Below are 18,365 nucleotides of genomic sequence, written 5' to 3'. Positions count from 1 at the left end.
TCGATGTAACCAAGGATGGGGATCCAGAATCTGGAGCCATGTAGGCGTACGTAAAGTTTTGTTGGAGCCGAACTACCAGAAATTTTAGTGACTCATGCTCCCAACTATCTAATTATTTTTTCCACATTCACAATTTTCTAATACTTCATCAAAAATTTCCCATGCCTTTTGCTCCGAACAAAGCCAGATGAAAGTAGCCACTGATTTCATCTATCGAGCATTTCCATCTTTCTCGTTTGCTTCACTTGGTGAAAGGATTATTAATAGCAAGCCAGGAAATGTCCAGTTTTCAGTAAATCGTTTAAGAAGAGAGCAAAATGGTCTTGGAAAAAGGCGTATGAATTTATATCTTACTGCAAATGCCGCAAAATTGCATTTATAAAAATGTTGGCCTGGCTAGGTCTACGACTTCATGCTAATGATAAAATCATCCATAAAAATCCTAAACGCGAAGATGGCCTATCGGCCGTTCAGTTGAATCGTAATTGTCACAAAATTACTATTCTCTCTGACCACGATCGCCTAATTTGCCAGTACTTGAAGTATCTCCTGGAAGGCTATTATTACTCTGTTTTCATATTTACTTTGGACTATATCGACCAGATAATCCAAAACGATACCTTGGTAAATGTTATTTATTTTTTGGTATTGACGATATTAACCAGAGCTGTAATATGCTGATCCTTTGTGTGGTTTAAAATATAAATATATATATGAGAATTACTTTTCGAAATTGGGTAAGATGTGACATCATAACAAGTAATCTCTGTCTTGCAATATTTCATTGTGGCGTAATCCTAAGTCATTTGGAACATATTCTAGAGAAAACCTAAATTTTGTGCAATGCGTACTAGATTGTTGAAACTTTTTGATATATTCATGCACAAACAGAAGTTCAAGTATTGAATAGATTTTTGTTGGAATAATTAAGGAATTTAGGGGTCCTATTTTGTGAGGTCACCTGAAAATGGCTTTGTACAAACGTATAACTTTTCTTGGTTCGAGATATCCTACCTAATAACTTACATGAGGTGATGAGTATTGTAAAATACCAGGCAAGTCAGGTTTTGTGTCTCAAACCTGATATGCCAGCATACGATAATATATAGCAAGACAATATACTTAGTCTACGCTACGATAAATTGCTTAAACCTGTTGAAATATTCTGAAAAATCACAACAAAAAATGTCAGAAAGGAACTTTCATTACATAATCTTATGAAAAAAGATCACAGTTTTATTTTTGTTCCGTTAATATATAAACGAGTGCAATTAAAAGATGGACATTTAGCATGGAAGAACAAAGCCTTCAAAAAATAATAAAACCAAAATAACGAACTTTATAAATTTTGAAACTGATGTTCTTACTGTTATCGCGCACAATGAAATATCAAAAAAAATGGACGAATTGGAAGAAACTTTTTTGGTAAAATAGGAAGAATATACTAAAGAATAAATCGAAATAAAACAACAATTGAGTCAATAAATAAATTGAACAAAACGTTTTTTAGAATGTGCAAAAAAGTTCAATTTATAGATTTTGCAGACTGACCGTCTGAACTACAATGTAACACTGTTAGGATCACTTGGTAAACAGCAATCTAATAACTAATTTGAATCACTGGAGTAAATTCACTGAATTATATTGAAAAGACGTTTCATCGAATTCACCTATTACAGAAAATAAGTGATGTTTTATATTTAGAATTTCTCTAAATTTTTTTGATGACACACGTTTTAAGCATTTGTTATTTCTTCTGTGTCGTTTAGGCTGGTATGAATATTATAAATCATGAAACAGGCGCAATCAAATCTTGTCTTTCAGTTAGTAAAGAGCCCTTTCGTTCTTCTTCTATCGCTTGTTTGAGTTCATTTTGAGCCAGTCTTCTGTCAACGTTTGTACATTTACAACAAATAAGAAATCGAAAAGTTTCACGAAGATCTGGAGAGAATCCAACGTATATAATGGGATTGAGAGCGCTGTTAAGATAGCCCAGCCATAACACCAGCCGTACCTGAGGAATAGGAGAAAAATAGTTAAAATATATTCATGTACCCTGTTCCGTGAGAAGAAGGGGGTAATTAGGGGTTATTTAATTATAAAAAAAAATTGGAATTAAGGCGTGTTATCGATTTAGTGGGCTATATGCCACACATGTAAGAAATCGGTCCTTTTATATTCAGTAGCACCTTACGTGATGAAGACTTTTGTCTAGCTGGACGAATGTTTTCAGACAATGTTCCGTAAAAGGCCTTAGGGTGTTCCGGGCCAAATTACTGCTTCATTTTTTTTTTGAATGGCACATTTTATGAAATAAAATAATACAAATTAAGAATCAAAGATCACTTATTTGGCGTTAAGACGGGTCGGTTGTTTGTGATAATAAAAAGCAACAATGCGAATATCCGCTAAATGCGAGTTTTTATGACATCATAGCAAAAATTTAATTTATCTTTAACATTTGCCAGTATTGGGCAGTTGGCCAACGATATCACAACGCGAACCGTACGTTTACCAATTACTCTTGTTACGGTGGATAGATATTTGAAAAAAAAAACAGACTCCTAAAAACGATTATTTCTGAAAATACTTGTGATATAAAAGTGTTCCGCGGTTTAAAATGGGGTTGAAAATCACGGTGCTAGACAACATATTATATTGTTAGTAACCGTATCGGGTATAAACTCTACTAGATATTCTACAACTAAATTGTATCCAAACTGATGATAAATATGGTGGGCTATTTTGAAGCAGGTTGATAAGGTACAACGAAATCATGTAGCTCTTCAATTATATTAGTGGCTATTTATTCAAAGGCAAACAACGTAATAATTTATAATATGGCCCATGAACAATTTTCATAAGTTAGTATATTGCCAGAATCTCACGCATGAATAAATAATAACGTGACTGATTAAGCTTTTACGATAGGAGTTAGGTTATCAGATTGAGGCATGGGTTGAATGGCGCTCACATAAGATGGAGCAGAAAATTTTAAATTTGGGGGAAAAAGTGCAAAGTGAAGATAATTACGTGTGATACCAACACATTTTTTTTAAGTCGAGGCTTTCCGAATTAGCTCAGCTTTATTAGCGAAATAAATAACCAAAAGTTCCATTTTGCTGTGTTATGGCAAATTCGTATACAGTGAAACCATCGTATCACAAAGAAGGAATGAAATAACCGACCATTAGGTAGGTTATTTATCTTACCAGCCATAGTGGAAAACAGTCTTTTGATTCCGGATGCTCGCACACAAACGGTCGTATAAAAGTTAATATGAAGAATGGCAGCCAACAAAATGTAAAAACAGCAACAATAATACCAAGAGTACGAATTGCTTTTGCATTGCGTAATCTATCACGTGATGTTGTAGACGAAACACGTCGTATGATGCTTCCTCTGAAATTAAAAAAAATAACTAGATAAAAAAAAACTTCTGCGATATTTTGCTGCCAACAATCGTGGTATCTCAACCATGGCTGAAAACTAAATTGCGACCAATGGCCAGCAGATACAGAAAAATGTTGTAAGTTAAATTTTAATTGCGAAATTTTCCTAATTTATACAGAAATTGTACCACATTTTCAGGAAGATATGCGTTTTTTTCATGAAAAATATTCTTAATCAAAGGCCACTGATAGGAGAGGAAACTGTTTTTGTATGAACAGAAATATTTTCGGATCAGCATTGCCTACCCAATTTACGGTACCCTAGGTAGAGTGGTGTGTATTGAAGGTAATCCCGAAATCAACCGTCCCGTCAACTCGTCATGATGACATACTTTGGTCAGGCTCGAAAAGCCAGTTATAAACTCGTCTTGAAAACAGTTGCCTCTGTTGATATTTCTAAGATTTTCTTACTCTAGTCTATCATTAACGGCTCACCTTCTTGATCTTCTGGTTGAGGATAGAAAACTGCCGTTACGTGTTGATCGTCTTCCAGATAAAATACTACTTGATTTTCTACGCAAAGAATGTCCTTTGAAACTTTGTCTTATAGAATTCGAACGCTGATTTTTGAAACTTTCAAAATGTCTATTATCATTTGATAAGGGATCTTGTGGTCGTCCATTGCTCATTACATTATTGGCAACCGATTTTGCGTCCATTTGATTCACAGACGCGGCGGAATAATGTAAGGTTTTGCACCACGAAGAACTTTTTCTCATACTACTAAATTGTTTACCGTTCGGCAAAGCGTTGCCGTTTATTTCAATCGGCATTAAACTCGATGTACGTTTGCATGTAGACATCGTTCCGTTATTGCACAGTATAGTTTTATTATTGATATGACTGTCACTCACAGACTGTCTTTTTCCATTTGCAATTTCAGGATTTAGTAAATGTTTATTTGGTAACGTTGATGAATTAAAAACGTCGTCTCGAGACGTAATTGGTGATTTTATATCGTGTTCACCGATCTTGCATTTGGCTGTATCGTTACTGTTATTCAAAACGCAATTCATCTCATGGTTATTAGGTGGTGATCGATATGGACTACTGTCCGGTGTATCATAACTCTGAATGCCATAATCCAATAGGTCTGTAGTGGATTCGTCTGATATTATGTCACATTTCCGGCGCAACGATTGTGATAGCAGAGAATGTGGCTGAAAATAATACAGTATAGTTAATAGTAAATTGGATGGTTTGTGAAATCGATGTTTCCTCAAGCATCGATTTCCTTGTTCATTTCCGTAACAATGATATATCAGTCATAGGTTAACCTTGATGTAATAATTGAAACTTATGGAACCGCACAGACCATGTTTACAGTAAGACAGATTTTCAAGTATGGTTTCAAACATTTTCATTTTTTTCCTTTCGTAAGTTATGTATAAATCAAATAGCTGAATAACAAACGAAAATTAGTAGCAAAACAGCTGTGATGAACTACTGGGATAAAACTAGCTGCCAGTACTTTAATATGGCATATTGTACATTATTTTGAATCAAAATGATGCTCATGAACATGTACACAGGTTTGGGATCTCCTGAAGTACAGGTCCACAAGAACTTCTTCTAGTTGGCCTGGCTTAACTGTTTTTGCATATCTCCGTCCTAACCCCCACCTGACAACGGCATCCGAAAATTACATCACTGCGAAGTCGCAGTGACGTAATAAGGCCTTCCGAAGTATTCAGATGGTCGTCTATAACGCGCAGACAATCATCCGAAATCGAGCAAGCTATCTCTTTCGTTTTCTCGTCGTAAAGATACCGATAAGAGAGAGATCGCTGGCGTTAGTGAGTTCATACCTAATAATTTTTGGGTGACGTACTCAGGTGGAGGTTAGGAATATTATATGCAAAAATTGTTATGCTACGCCCACTAGAAGTACCTGAGGGCGCGTACTTCAGGAGACCCCAGGTTTCTGGGCGCCAACTTACGAAAAACATTTTTACAATGGTCAAGTATAGAGAGACTCCTTCTGGGGCCAACAGTAGCGGAATCGTTCATTATAACAGCACCAACCCGATACTGAAAAATGGGTGCAAAATCCCCGTTCCCAACACAAGAGTAAAACGGTAAAATCGCGGGTTGCACGGCGATTGGTTATAATTTTTTTTTTCCAGTAATTAAGATATCTTTTTCTGAAACCTTTATTCGACACGAAGTCTATGTGGAAGCACTCCGGTAATCATACTAATCATTGCGGGAACTTAGAAACGGGCACTTAGTCAAACAATATTAGACAATATCACATCTGTCAAGTTTAGTTTATCCAATTAGACGCCGACTGACGAAAACAAGAGATTATATTCAGCTGGGGATTATTCTACGATAATAATATTTTACAAATTAAAAATCCTATTTGTCGTAGAGTTCATTGGGTCACCCAATAACCTATTTAACAAGAGAACATTGCTATTATTTACACGAAGATGGTGGTGGTATATGCCAGCTAAGCATACACTATACATTTGTTGATAACTGGGTCTGCAAAATTGACCAATAGAAAATCCACCTGAGGGTAAAGTTTTCATGAAACGAGCAGAATTTTGTAATAAAACCACTGGTCTGGGGGAGTCCTGATTATGGTTTCCAACCTTTTATGGCTCGTGGCCCCTTTCCGGAGATTTTGAGCACTCATGAGTGCTTTATATATTTGAAAACATATATAAGAATAACTCTTGATAGGCGACATTTCCATAAATAATTACTGAAAAATTTGAAAAGATTGTACATAGAGTATAAACGAATTTTTGACGTGCTAAAAACTAATCGCGGACAATGTTTGAACGAGCAACTTTTCATTACATTCGGAGATCAAAATTTCGAAACACTTCCAGCTCATTTACTTTTAGGATTACTATTGAAGTGTGTTGTTTTTGCGCTCAAAATTATGTGGTGCGGATAGATGATTCATAGCAGGTGTATTAAAAATATGGAAGGGGTAATTATAAGAACGATAACTCATACATAACAGTGAAAAATGGAGGCAATGTGGCGTTGGTTTTATTTTAGAAAAATTTGGCGTATGACCAAAGTTACAACGTATATTGAGTATCTCAATTGCTCAAAGTCATTTTACTTTTTTTTTCAACATCATAGTTTGGGCCAGTAAACTCGTCCAGTACAATGGACAAATCGGAATTACGGTAGGGATCTATAACTGATATAATAGAATAAAATCGATTTAGTCAACTCATGCAAATTCCTGAAATAAGATTAATTTCTTTAACTGATGAATGGATTGAAAGAACATCGATTTTATATGAAAAAAAAACAAGGCAGTATGGTCAATATAGCGTTGCGTTTCGCGCATTCTTATGGCGTATTCTCGTTATTATCCAATATCGCTCTAACGGCATGGCTACTGATACACATAGGCCCAACTCTGTTACAATTTTCCGACTCGGCATATTCCATATAATTTTGTAACTCGTAAAACAATATAGAAAATATTACAACAGACCATCATGGCGCGTCTCAGTAATTGATTTCAGCAAGTACACATGTGATATTGATTTAAAAATGAGGACACGAAGCAAGTACAGAATATTTAATAATTATAATGAACGATACCTGATCGCTTAAACTTTTCGATCTTGCTCTTTGACGTGCTTTAAAACGAGATGCTTCCAAATATATTTTATAATACATGCATAACATCACAGCAAGAGGAATATAAAATGAAACGACTGTTGAATAAATAGTGAACCAGACTTCTTGGCTAATTAAGCATGTCTTTCCTGTTAACAAAAGTGTTCCAATTTTAATTTCAGTCATTCAGGTAGAAATAAAATTAATTTATTATACAGGCCAAATGTCGCTCTCCAAAATCGATCGGTGGGAAAAAACCAACATTGGTGAATCAACTTTTTGAAATTAGCAAAATTTGAGGTAAAACAAAAGGCTCTAAAAAGTCATAATAATTTCAAAAACAAATAAATTTCATAGATTCATAGAAAGATATACTTGTGAGTTTAACTATAAAAATATTTGAAAAACATTGGTCCAGTGAATAAACAGAAAATATGGTTTTGTTTGAACAACAATAACAGATTACTAAGCTGCATATATATCACCCCCATGTTGTTCAGTAAGTGAAGTTCAATTCTGTCAAGAACTCATTTAAGGTATTTCAATATCTGTCAAATATTATTTTAACACAGTACGAATGACGTATCAAAATAACGAAAAAGGTTTTTGCCATTTTCCAAAAATGTATATTGTCACGTCCGACTTGAAAAATGCTAATGGATTTTGACTTATGGGGAATAATTTGATTGCGTGCTAATGCCATATGGAAATGTGAAGAGAATTGAATAAAAGTCTGGAAGAGGAATAGTTCGGTTTTATTATTAAAAAATAAAACAAATGAGTGGAATTTGGAAGTGAAAAAAATTTGCTTTCCGTAAGTTTTAAGTTTGAACATTTGTGAGGGCACAACTAGATCTTTGGAGTGACTATAAAATGGCATCACTAATCAAATATCTTGAGTTCAAACCCCAAACCCCCCGCTTTATTCAAATTCTGAGAAATAGGGTAGGGAATGCCGAACTAGAAAAATCCCTATCCGTCCAGTAGCTTCTTATCTATCGGTGGTTGCTTGTACAACGCCTTGTTCGTAGTAGAGCGTTGTATAGAAAATTGAATTTATGAACGTGTGCGACAAAGAGAATAATATTCATTCATCCAGAAATATTTTTCCATTTCGGAAATAAAATGAATCTCTCCACCGATGTGAGGAGTTCCTAAGGCCCATGTTTGGGAAGAACGTTTGTGCAAAAGAACCACCCGTCAAAATATGTTCAGTACAGAGTTAATAAACATTAAATGACCATTCTTGTCAAAATACTATTTTACTCGGGATTAAATTCGTGATACCTAACCACAAAAGCCTATTATCTACGTCTTAGGCACAAGGTAACAATGATGAAAAGTTGTTGTAATAATTCAGCGGCTGTTGATAGTGGTTACATATTACACTTGTATAAATAAATACAATATGAGAGTTCCAAAATCAACAGTGAACGAACTTATAAAAACAAACACGATTATATTAACATCGAAACAGGTACTTGGGAACACCTAATATAAACGCGTAGAATTTATTACAAACTTCCGACACGATAGTTACTCGAGTTCAATTGCGAATAATTTTCTTGTACTTTTACTGAAGGAAATTAGTTACAAGTATTAATAATACACGGTTTTTCTCCTGTTTTTCTAGTGACGAAATTAAAAGTGACAGAATAGTTCGGGCGTTATGCTTAATGGAAAATCAATAAAAACTATTTACCATGAATGAGTTCCCCAAATATTTCCACTGACGTACTAGATACTTTGTCGATGTTGGACTCGTTCAGCAGAATTCTAAAATGAAATATTGGTTAATTAAAATAGTCAAATTTCTAGACATCAATTTTTGAGCACAATACATAATATTATTGCAAAGAGTGGCCTAAAAATAAACTGAATTCATAGATTCCTTAATTAATTTAATTATTTCACGAAAATGAATAAGAACTTCTTTAACCCTTGAACTTCTGTTTGTGTATGATTGTGCCCAAAAGTTTCAGTAATCTAGGATGCTACGCATATAACTTATTTTCTCTCTGAAATATGTTCCTTGTGACCTAGTGCAGGGTGGTCCAAGGATGTCGCCTTCGCGGGCCACAAATTTATTTTTTCATTGTTCGCGGGCCACGATAGTGTCAGAAATAGGTAAACTGGGCAATACAAAACAACCACTTTTATTGTGCAAACAATAAATCATTATTTGTCATTTATCAATCTAAAACATGCAAAATACGCCTGAAAAATCACTGAAACATACAAAAGTTTTTCTATATCTACATTTAGTGTAAGATCTCAAATTCTTCACAACGGAGAAAGTGCTCCCGCAAATGTAAGTGCTCTCAAACATCGATTGGGTTCTCAATGCAAAACCCCTCAAAACTTGAAAATGCTTGTTGCTAACATGATAGCAAAATGCCGTTTAAGATTATATTTGCCATAACTGCAGATTGATTGATTATCAAATTTTACTAAATGTAAGGTACAAAAGCGTAATTACTAATTTTACTGACAGAATAGAAGCATACTTTCTAATACTGTTTAGGCTGGTTGCAGAAAATCACTCGAAGGAATTATATTCTCAGGTCATAACATTAATATTTAGTTATTATAACTGTTGGAATATATTCTCAACCAAAAAGATCTAAACCAGTGAACAATTTGGAATACCCAAGCACACTATGCAACTTCGCTAGTTGCTTCAGCAAGCCGTGACACTAGTCAATTAAGTGACATTAGGGATGTAGCAGGATGTCGATGAGATTCTGTAATTATTTTTAAGACGAAACAACACCAAATGTGATTTTTTGATTACCCTTCAGCAAAGGCGACGCGGGCCACAGATAATGACGCCGCGGTGGCCTGGGTTTGGACCACCCTGACCTAGTGTTTTAAAGAAAAAACATTCACGATAAGATTTAATTTTAGAATAGTTTCTTCCATACACGAGCGTGTTTAATCTCTTATTTGAAACCTAGAAAAGAAACTTTGTTTTCGTGCACCCAATAGATCAACTTCAGTTAATCCTCATCGGTGAGATGTAAGGAATTCAGAATTTCAATGCGGCATGAAGTATGTATTATGTCGTATGCACCGTGACAAAACAAACCAAGGTTTTCACTGAAAATTCAGTAGAACGTATAACCTTTGTGAAATTTTTAAGAAAAGTTTTAGGAGTGTAGAAATTCTTGGCGCTCAACAATTTCACAAGAAAAACAAAAATACTCCAGTAAATGTACGAAATATTCAAAACCTTACAACTTTTTATGACGCTATATTGTATATCTACTTTGAAAATTTTCAATACATTTGGGAATGAAACACGACGTGGTTTATTTTGTTAAAACTGACAATCGCGTACAAGAATATAGTAATCTGTTATCATTACGTCACCAAGATTGACGTCATCAATATGAAATGTTGCCAACAAAGTGAAAGAGTCCAGATACTCCACTGATATATCTTAGAACGAATTTAGAAATTAATATCGTTAAATCTCCATCGGAATCTCTTTTCAATCTTATCTACTATCACAAACAAGTACATTCATAGCATTGCAGTTCGCAAAATAAAGGATTTAAATTAGTTTTGTGGTTAGAGTGCCGCGACTTTTTAAAATATTTTTGCAGGGTCGCAGTCCGAAAATGCTTGATAATACTTCGGGACGTTACTTCCTGGTATGCGTGGTAGAATGACTAATCTTATGCGGAAGATGTCAATTAATTTTTATTTCCATCTTGAATATGCGAAGAATCATAACATGTTTTTCTACGTCACATTCGTCAAGTATCAATTATCCGATGAAGCCTTTACCCAGTAAGTAATGTTTAATAAAAACAAAAGCAAGAGAATCGTGTAATGTGTTGTAAAGTACTTGCTAATGCAACAGAAACTAAAAACTGACATGAATACTGTAACAACACTTGCATAAAATTCACTGATAGGTACCATCCAACTCTGGTGGCAGTTTCTACATGTAGATTATACTTCATCTACAAATCGCAACATACAAATTAACTCAAGACTCAATTGTTCAAGTCCAAAAATTATTGATATTTATTTGAACCATATCTCATATTTTCAAAATAAAACCATCTTCAAGTGCTTGGGTTTTTATGAAACACGCATTCTTCAACATGTAAGCACCTGCATTGTTTCTTGAAAGGACTTTTCTGATACATTGGTATTATGTGATCTGTATACTATTGTAATACATGTAAAACACTACACAAAATATTAATGTGTTTGAAACTAAAGTTGTTTTTGGTTAATATATACCAAACTAACCGAAGTCAAGAAATAGAATAAAAAAGATATGGTGTGATATTGTTGTTCGCTGATGATTAGCATTTGTATTGCCAGTGGATGTAGATTACAAGCCACACTAGAAAATGCATGTAAATCACATAGTACCATAGCAACCTTTTTGGGGCGCTACAGAAGTGTGTGAACCAATATGGAGGTAACTAATTTCGTTCGCCTATTTTACATCAAGTTGTGTAAAGGGACTGAAACGTATGGGCAGGGGTATATTCACTTGGCTAACGCAGACAGTACCCGAACTCGTGATAGTATTAAAATAAGGAAAATAGAAATAAAATTATGACCTAACCCTAACCTGGTACACATACTGTACGGGAATGCTCTTTTAGGGACAGAGCAGCCTACGCAATTTACACAAACTAAGCGTGTTGAGCATTGAGTTTATATTTACGTTAGAATAATTGTGTGAACAAAGAGATTATTTGATTTTCTTTGAAACCTAATTCCTAAACCTTATCAGAGTCTAGCAGAATCGATGTAAAAAACTACTATGACTAGAAAGTCAAATCTTTTAACTCTGAGAAGCAATTTATTATTCTGATAGATGAAGTAATAATTTGAACAACGATTGGCGTTAACGTGACATATTCGCCACAAAACCAATAAAAAGACCACAGAGAAAAAGGATAGGGGCTTACGATAGGATCTCTCAAAGCTTAGGTATGGCGCCACAATCTACAAAAACAAAACGGGCCATATATAGGTATGTGAAGTGGAAGGCTACCCCGTGTCGTCAAAACATTTATATTATTTCAAGTGCCTGATGTTGTATTTATTTATTTGAATTGTTACAAGACCATGTGGCTCTAACATAACAATGAGAAGATAACATTCTCATTGTAGATATTTTAAATGATTTCGTGCCGCTTCAATCTCCAAACGAAGTCACGCCATGTTATTGGTTGTACTTTGACCTCAAACCGGAACTTGACCACAAAGTAGTATTGCACGCAGAGTGTTAATAATAATTTAAAATATTTCCAAAGCTTGGAAAATATGTTATGATGGTACATATTGTATGATTTTGTTGAGAGGCGTACTCTGTCTCTAAAATTGTGATTACAAAGTAGTACAAACTGAAAATAACAATCTTGCTTTTAAGGCATAACGTAATTGAATTGTTATTTGTAGTTTTTGAATTGTAATTAAAAATTTCTAAAACAATCAAAATCGTAAATTTGTAACGATTTTCGCAATTAACAAGTTTATTTTACCTATATACCGTGAAATCTTTCATAAGGTGCCTATATATCTTATAAAATACAGTTGTTGTGAACCTAATAAATTTACTTAAATTTACCAATCATTCAATTTTGCAATACACCTTTTAACTTTGAAAATTGATACCCCTTTATATTAATTTTTACATTAGAAGACTGAAATATACTGACCTGATATATCTGGTTGGTAATCCCGGTAGATTAGCTACAGCGTTCGTCTTTATTGAAAAATTGGTATTGACGACTTCACTGATATCTTCTGGTATTGTCTACAAAAAGAAAAAGACATATTTTCAGCAAAAGATCATCTGAATTCATTCACCAGCTAAGCAAAAGAATAATGGTTAGCGCATCGGGCTCAATTTTTTTAGGAGTTTCAATTATCTACTGGCGTTCAAACCCAATGTTTACCCCCCCCCCTTTTATCTTAGAAAAAAAATGATAAAAATATGTGTGTACCATGGTCACACATAGGTGATTCAATATAAATCAGTATTTCACAGATTACTGAGATGCCCAGATAGTTGCTTAATATACTATACAAATAGTAGTAAGTTTAAAAAGTCTTTAATTAGCTGATAGCGTTATGTACCAACTCTTGACTTTTTCCCCTCTTCCGCTAAACAAATTTATTAAACTCGAATTTGCAAAGTTGCGCTACCAAAATTAAATTTTTCCGTCTTTCTAATTAGTATTTCTTAGAAAATATTTTACAACAATATTTGACTTTACATTTTTCTTCGATTTAAAAATGATCGAGCTCGATTTTGTGTCAAAAAGGAGCGATGGAAATAAAAGCAATTTACGCGGGCTTTGAAAATCGATAAAACTCATCAAAAAGTACCGGTAAAAGAATTAATAAAATAATATTTTCTCCTTAAATGACCAAAGGTAAAAACCATTAGTCGAACCGATATTACTATTAGCCATTACGTATGTGTGTCCCAGGCGAATAAGACGTGACGAAATTCTGTGAAAATGACAATAAACAATGGCATACATTGCAAATAATTCAGCAGGAAATGTCGAAAAATAATAACATAATATTAAAAAAAGAAAGCACCATATCTCACAAAAATCGATTTTTTGTTATTTCCCCAAATTTCATCTTTGTAGTTACGAAATGAAAACCACTTTCTACCCAGGGGAAAATTACTCATGCTAGGAAAATAGGCTCAGATCTTGTTTATTGCATTGCAAGCCTGCGCCACGTTTTTCTTCGAAGGCGGGCCGTGAATTTTCTTGTTTTCGTAAAACAAACCATATGGGACATTTTCGTCTGTCTGTCTGTCTTGTGGATTATCGTTGTAAAACAAAAAATATTGTTTTTTTATACAACCCAGCTATACGCAGTCCTGACCCGAAAAAACACGTTGAATTGTATCAATTAGTCCTAAATTTGGTTGGTGATCTGCATTCTTTGTGAATCGTAGACATTTTTTATGTTGAATTATATTACCCACGCTAATCTGCAAATACTTTATGTGCTGATGCGTTCACAAGTTAGATTGTAAAAATATTAATACTAAATATTTTGTAATATAAGTATTCGTGTTTTTGAACGCTTTACACAACATGACAGATTTTGATGTTGAATTATAAATACTTACTTATACTAATCTTCAAATTAATTTATGGGCTGTTGCGCTCACAAGTTAGATGGCGCTCCCGTAATATTCGTACCAAGATGGCGCACAACCTGCTAACCTGGTACTAACACTAACCTGGTACACATACTATGTTCAGGTTGTGCGCCATTTTAGTACGAATACTACGTGAGCACCGAAAATTCTATATATGCTGATAACTAACCGATAATAAAACAGTCCAAACATAACCGCAAAATGCGCTCATTTTGGATAGTAATTTTGGTCTCATAAATCGTGAAATTACGCTTGTGAAACGAGTAGTCTGAACGGGTAATTTATCATGAGTGAAACTACCCAGATTATAACAGAAATTATAACTTAAAATCCATTAGGGATTCATTTAATGTTGTGGCTGTGTGTATAAGCAGTGAGCTGCCCCCGACTTGTTGAACATCCCACACAAAGGCAGAGCAGAGCTTTAAACCTTGAATATTTTGATTTGAAAAAGCTGGATTCACCGACTGCCAGGCGAACCACTTTTTACCTATAGTCCTTCATACGATCGTTATTTAAAAACGATTTATCAAGTTGAAGTGCACTTAGTCAGATATCGATTTAATTTGAGGGTTTTCTATTTCACTCCCATCATTCCAAACACATGTAAGTGGTCGCCAAAAGTGTCAATGACAACCAAATTACATTGCCCGTCTTCACTCTGATGATAAAAACAGTTTTTTAACATCTTGAAATCGACTTTAATAAAATCATCGTTGAAAACCAACATGTTTGTGGATCAACCAACCGAAGCTAACACGATTATTTTGATGAATACTTTTTAGCGGGTACGTACAAAATCCAAATCTGACTCGTAAAACCATGCCCCCGGAGACTTTGATATTTTCGAAACTTTCATGAAATATTTTGATATTTTGTGATAAGTTTGGCTTCGTCGAACAAAACTAACAACTTACTTCCGTTTCTTGCAATATGGTGATAAAGATGGCTGTTTGTTCGAAGAAGTCTGGGTATAGTCTCACGGAACGTTACATAAATATGGATGTAGGTAGATGTTTTTAGGTTCAACAACACCCCTGAATCATTTTGAATTTCATCTGCCAGCAGCTAGAAGATGCAGTAGTATCCCAAAAATTGTATAAACTTAGCGATCTACACCACAAACTGATAACATTGCATTTGCAAATGTTGTGATTGTAAGCATTGAGCCAATTAGCCATCTGTCGTGACGCGTAACGTGGTATGGGCATTGTGCATGCTAAAACAAATCCTGCATTGTATCGAATACGAAACGAATTCGAAATTTTGACTTTGAAATTATAAAAGAATTTGAATTCAAAAGACAGGGATTAAGAACATTCATTCATGTGGTGGGACATACAAACCACAACTGAGTAGTGAAGAGTACTCGAGATTCCGCGGGCATTCGCCGCATTAACTACTAGTAAGTTGTTCAAACGAACGTACAACTCCTGTCCATACGCACCTTCAGAGAAGTCAAGTCATAGGGCGTTTGGAGACCATATATATCTTTATATTAGCACATCGTTGGAAGCAGGATAGCTGTTACTATAATTGTCTCATACAATAAACTCTACTCACTAACAGAGTTTATATGATCGACTTGTTGACAGCAAATAAGTGGAAGATAAAACTTTATGACTATACATAAGAAATGACAGACTGGTCAAATATTCTATAAATCAGAAATTCACGCCCCCATTAACATGAGGATATCAACCCACTGTCATCGTCAGACCTCATAACTTTCAGCAGGTCATTGATCACAGCTCGCCGAAACAAAGGCCTGGTGGCCAACGAAAAAATGAAAATATAGAATAGCCTTTAATGAAACGCTTCCATCTTTGATTATTAAAAGTTAATGGCGAAGGTTCCAGTACTCCAACAAAATAGCGATTTTTGTACCAATAACAACAACAAGAACTCCTAACAACAGCAGTTTACCAGAACCACACATAGAATCGTTATGCTTCCAACAGCATCTCAATACTGCACTTCCTACTACAAAAATTGCCCCGAGATGACTTAAGACGGCAATAACTATACCCAAAATTCGCGTTCGTGCTCTTTCATACAATCTTAAATTTACACTAAAGACAATCATTAGGCTCAATTTTATCGTTTTATTGTAATCCCGACCTATTAAAAGTAATAAACCATTCAATACACAATCAATTCCTGTATAAGCCCCCATAAAATTGGGATCACCTAAGGATATGCAAACAGACGTGTTTACTTGCAGTTAATTAAAACCTGGAAAGCAACTTTTTCAAGGTATCATATCATGTACTTAGGTTTTTAACAGTGATACATCCCTAGGGATTCAATTGTAAATATTTCCAATTTTAATTCCTTCCAAGAATTGACAAATTTATATTTTACCGTCATCGTAGTAAGCAGTATATTACTGGTTTATATTTCGCAGAACTAGGATAGGTGAATACCAAGAAATTGAAACAATGTGCAGTTCCTGTTTATAAAGATTTGCCCAATTATAGAGAATCAAATATTTTTGAAGTCGAAATAAAAGATATGATGTGAACGAAGGTTGTAAACGAGATTGTTGTGCCGCTTCTACAGTGGTTCCCCAAACGTTTCAGTTCCCTAACAGATTATTTCCCTAATAGTTATGGGCCCCTTCGGATAAAACCAGTCAATACCGTTATGTACAAACGGTATGCAAAATGACGTAAATCAACGAAAAGGCAACGACCATACATAACACTGGGATAAATCAAATAAGAAGCTACATCACGCCATAAAACCTGGATGCCGAGGGGGTTAGCACCTTCATCAACCGCCCTGGGACAATGCTCAATAACTTTCCAGGTATCTCATCGGTTCCACGTCTTTAATAGTGATAACAATTAAATAAATGTACACATGGGCAATACGAGCGCAGTTACTGTTACTAAATAGGCATTATAAGTATCCTCTGTTGATTCTGACGCTTAATTATGTCCCACTGTATAGAAAACACAAATTGTAAATTTAGCATTGATAAATGCTCCCAATATTTGACTAAAAGGCTGGCTAGTGTAAACGAATGCTTGTGAAACAACAAATCAAGTCTAAAAATAACTGGAAATACGATAGCATAAACTAATTATAATTGAAGTCCCTGGTAATGTTTTCGGTTAGTGATTCATCATTTCTGCAAATTAGTTATCATGTCCGAGAAATTATGACGCCGATATCTCCTTATGGTTAAACAAATTAGGAGCGCGAAAAATGTGTACATTACTATTTGAGATAGTACACTTCAAAATCGAAGGGCTATTTACTATTTACCGGGTAAAAGACGTTTTCGAATAAAAATTAGGGCTAAAATATAATTTTTCGAGTCTTTATCCTATCCTGGTATGCTATAAGCCTGTTTGGTGCTTTTCGGTCAATTAGGCTTGGCTTATACGGGGTGAACTTAAACAATTTCTAGAAGGGTCTTGTTGATAAAGAAACAATACTTTATGAGGAAATCTCATTCTCGGGCAGTGAATATTTTTTGGGAATCTCAATCAAGATAATACCATACATATTCACCTATCTGTGAGTCGATAAGACGATTTATTCACATGGCGAACCTCTTGGTGACCCGTCCATGTCGGGTATGGGATATTTAGCCAGTTAGTCGTTTCAGATGCTTGGACTTGATGGTGGAGTAAGTCGTAATTGACGTGTACAGCCACTCTCCTGCACATAATTATCCCCCGCGGAATTCGAACCAGCGCATCAGAGGCCAGATGGCTAGCGTATTCCTAACGCTCACCACGATGAGCCATCCGCCAAGCCAAACTGCTTTTGCTGTGAAGATAACGCCATTTTCTATTTGCGCCAGATGGTGGAATATTAGCAACAATTTATAACAAGATTGTTAAATGTTTGTTGGAAGTTTCCAGAACGTCACAGGAGAATTCCATCGAGGAATCATAGCATGACACTATCAATCTTGTTGAAAAATGAGTTAAAGAAAATGTTTTGCGTTTCAAATTTAAAAATACACTTACTTGTACGTGACCATAGTATATACTGCTGTTCAAACTGTCGAACCGAATATGTGTCGTATAATATTCTCTTTCCATGTCTACTGCAAATTGCCATATTGTTGATTCACTGAACAAAACAAAAAATTAAATTAAATTTACATGTAAATCATATTTCAATATCCAGAT

The 18,365-nt window shown here is 34.8% G+C and overlaps 1 protein-coding gene across 1 annotated transcript in view; it reads right to left on the bottom strand.

Annotated features, from left to right (window-relative positions):
• Positions 1-1,194: 1,194 nt before the first annotated feature.
• Positions 1,195-18,365, bottom strand: part of LOC120338788 (5-hydroxytryptamine receptor 1A-beta-like) — a 28,914-nt gene continuing 11,743 nt past the window's right edge. Inside the window, exons 4-10 of the mRNA XM_039406739.2 lie at positions 18,201-18,306; positions 12,743-12,840; positions 8,752-8,825; positions 7,032-7,198; positions 3,888-4,612; positions 3,213-3,402; positions 1,195-2,014 (exon numbers count right to left, since the gene is read on the bottom strand). Coding sequence (XP_039262673.2) covers positions 1,790-2,014; positions 3,213-3,402; positions 3,888-4,612; positions 7,032-7,198; positions 8,752-8,825; positions 12,743-12,840; positions 18,201-18,306 — 1,585 coding nt within the window. The 3' untranslated portion in view covers positions 1,195-1,789. The remainder of the gene's footprint in view (positions 2,015-3,212; positions 3,403-3,887; positions 4,613-7,031; positions 7,199-8,751; positions 8,826-12,742; positions 12,841-18,200; positions 18,307-18,365) is intronic.

Source organism: Styela clava, chromosome 9 (assembly GCF_964204865.1).
Source record: "Styela clava chromosome 9, kaStyClav1.hap1.2, whole genome shotgun sequence".
NCBI classification, from domain to species: domain Eukaryota; kingdom Metazoa; phylum Chordata; class Ascidiacea; order Stolidobranchia; family Styelidae; genus Styela; species Styela clava.
The sequence above is the reverse complement of the archived record's forward strand: the minus strand, read 5'-3'. Positions and strand labels throughout refer to the sequence as shown.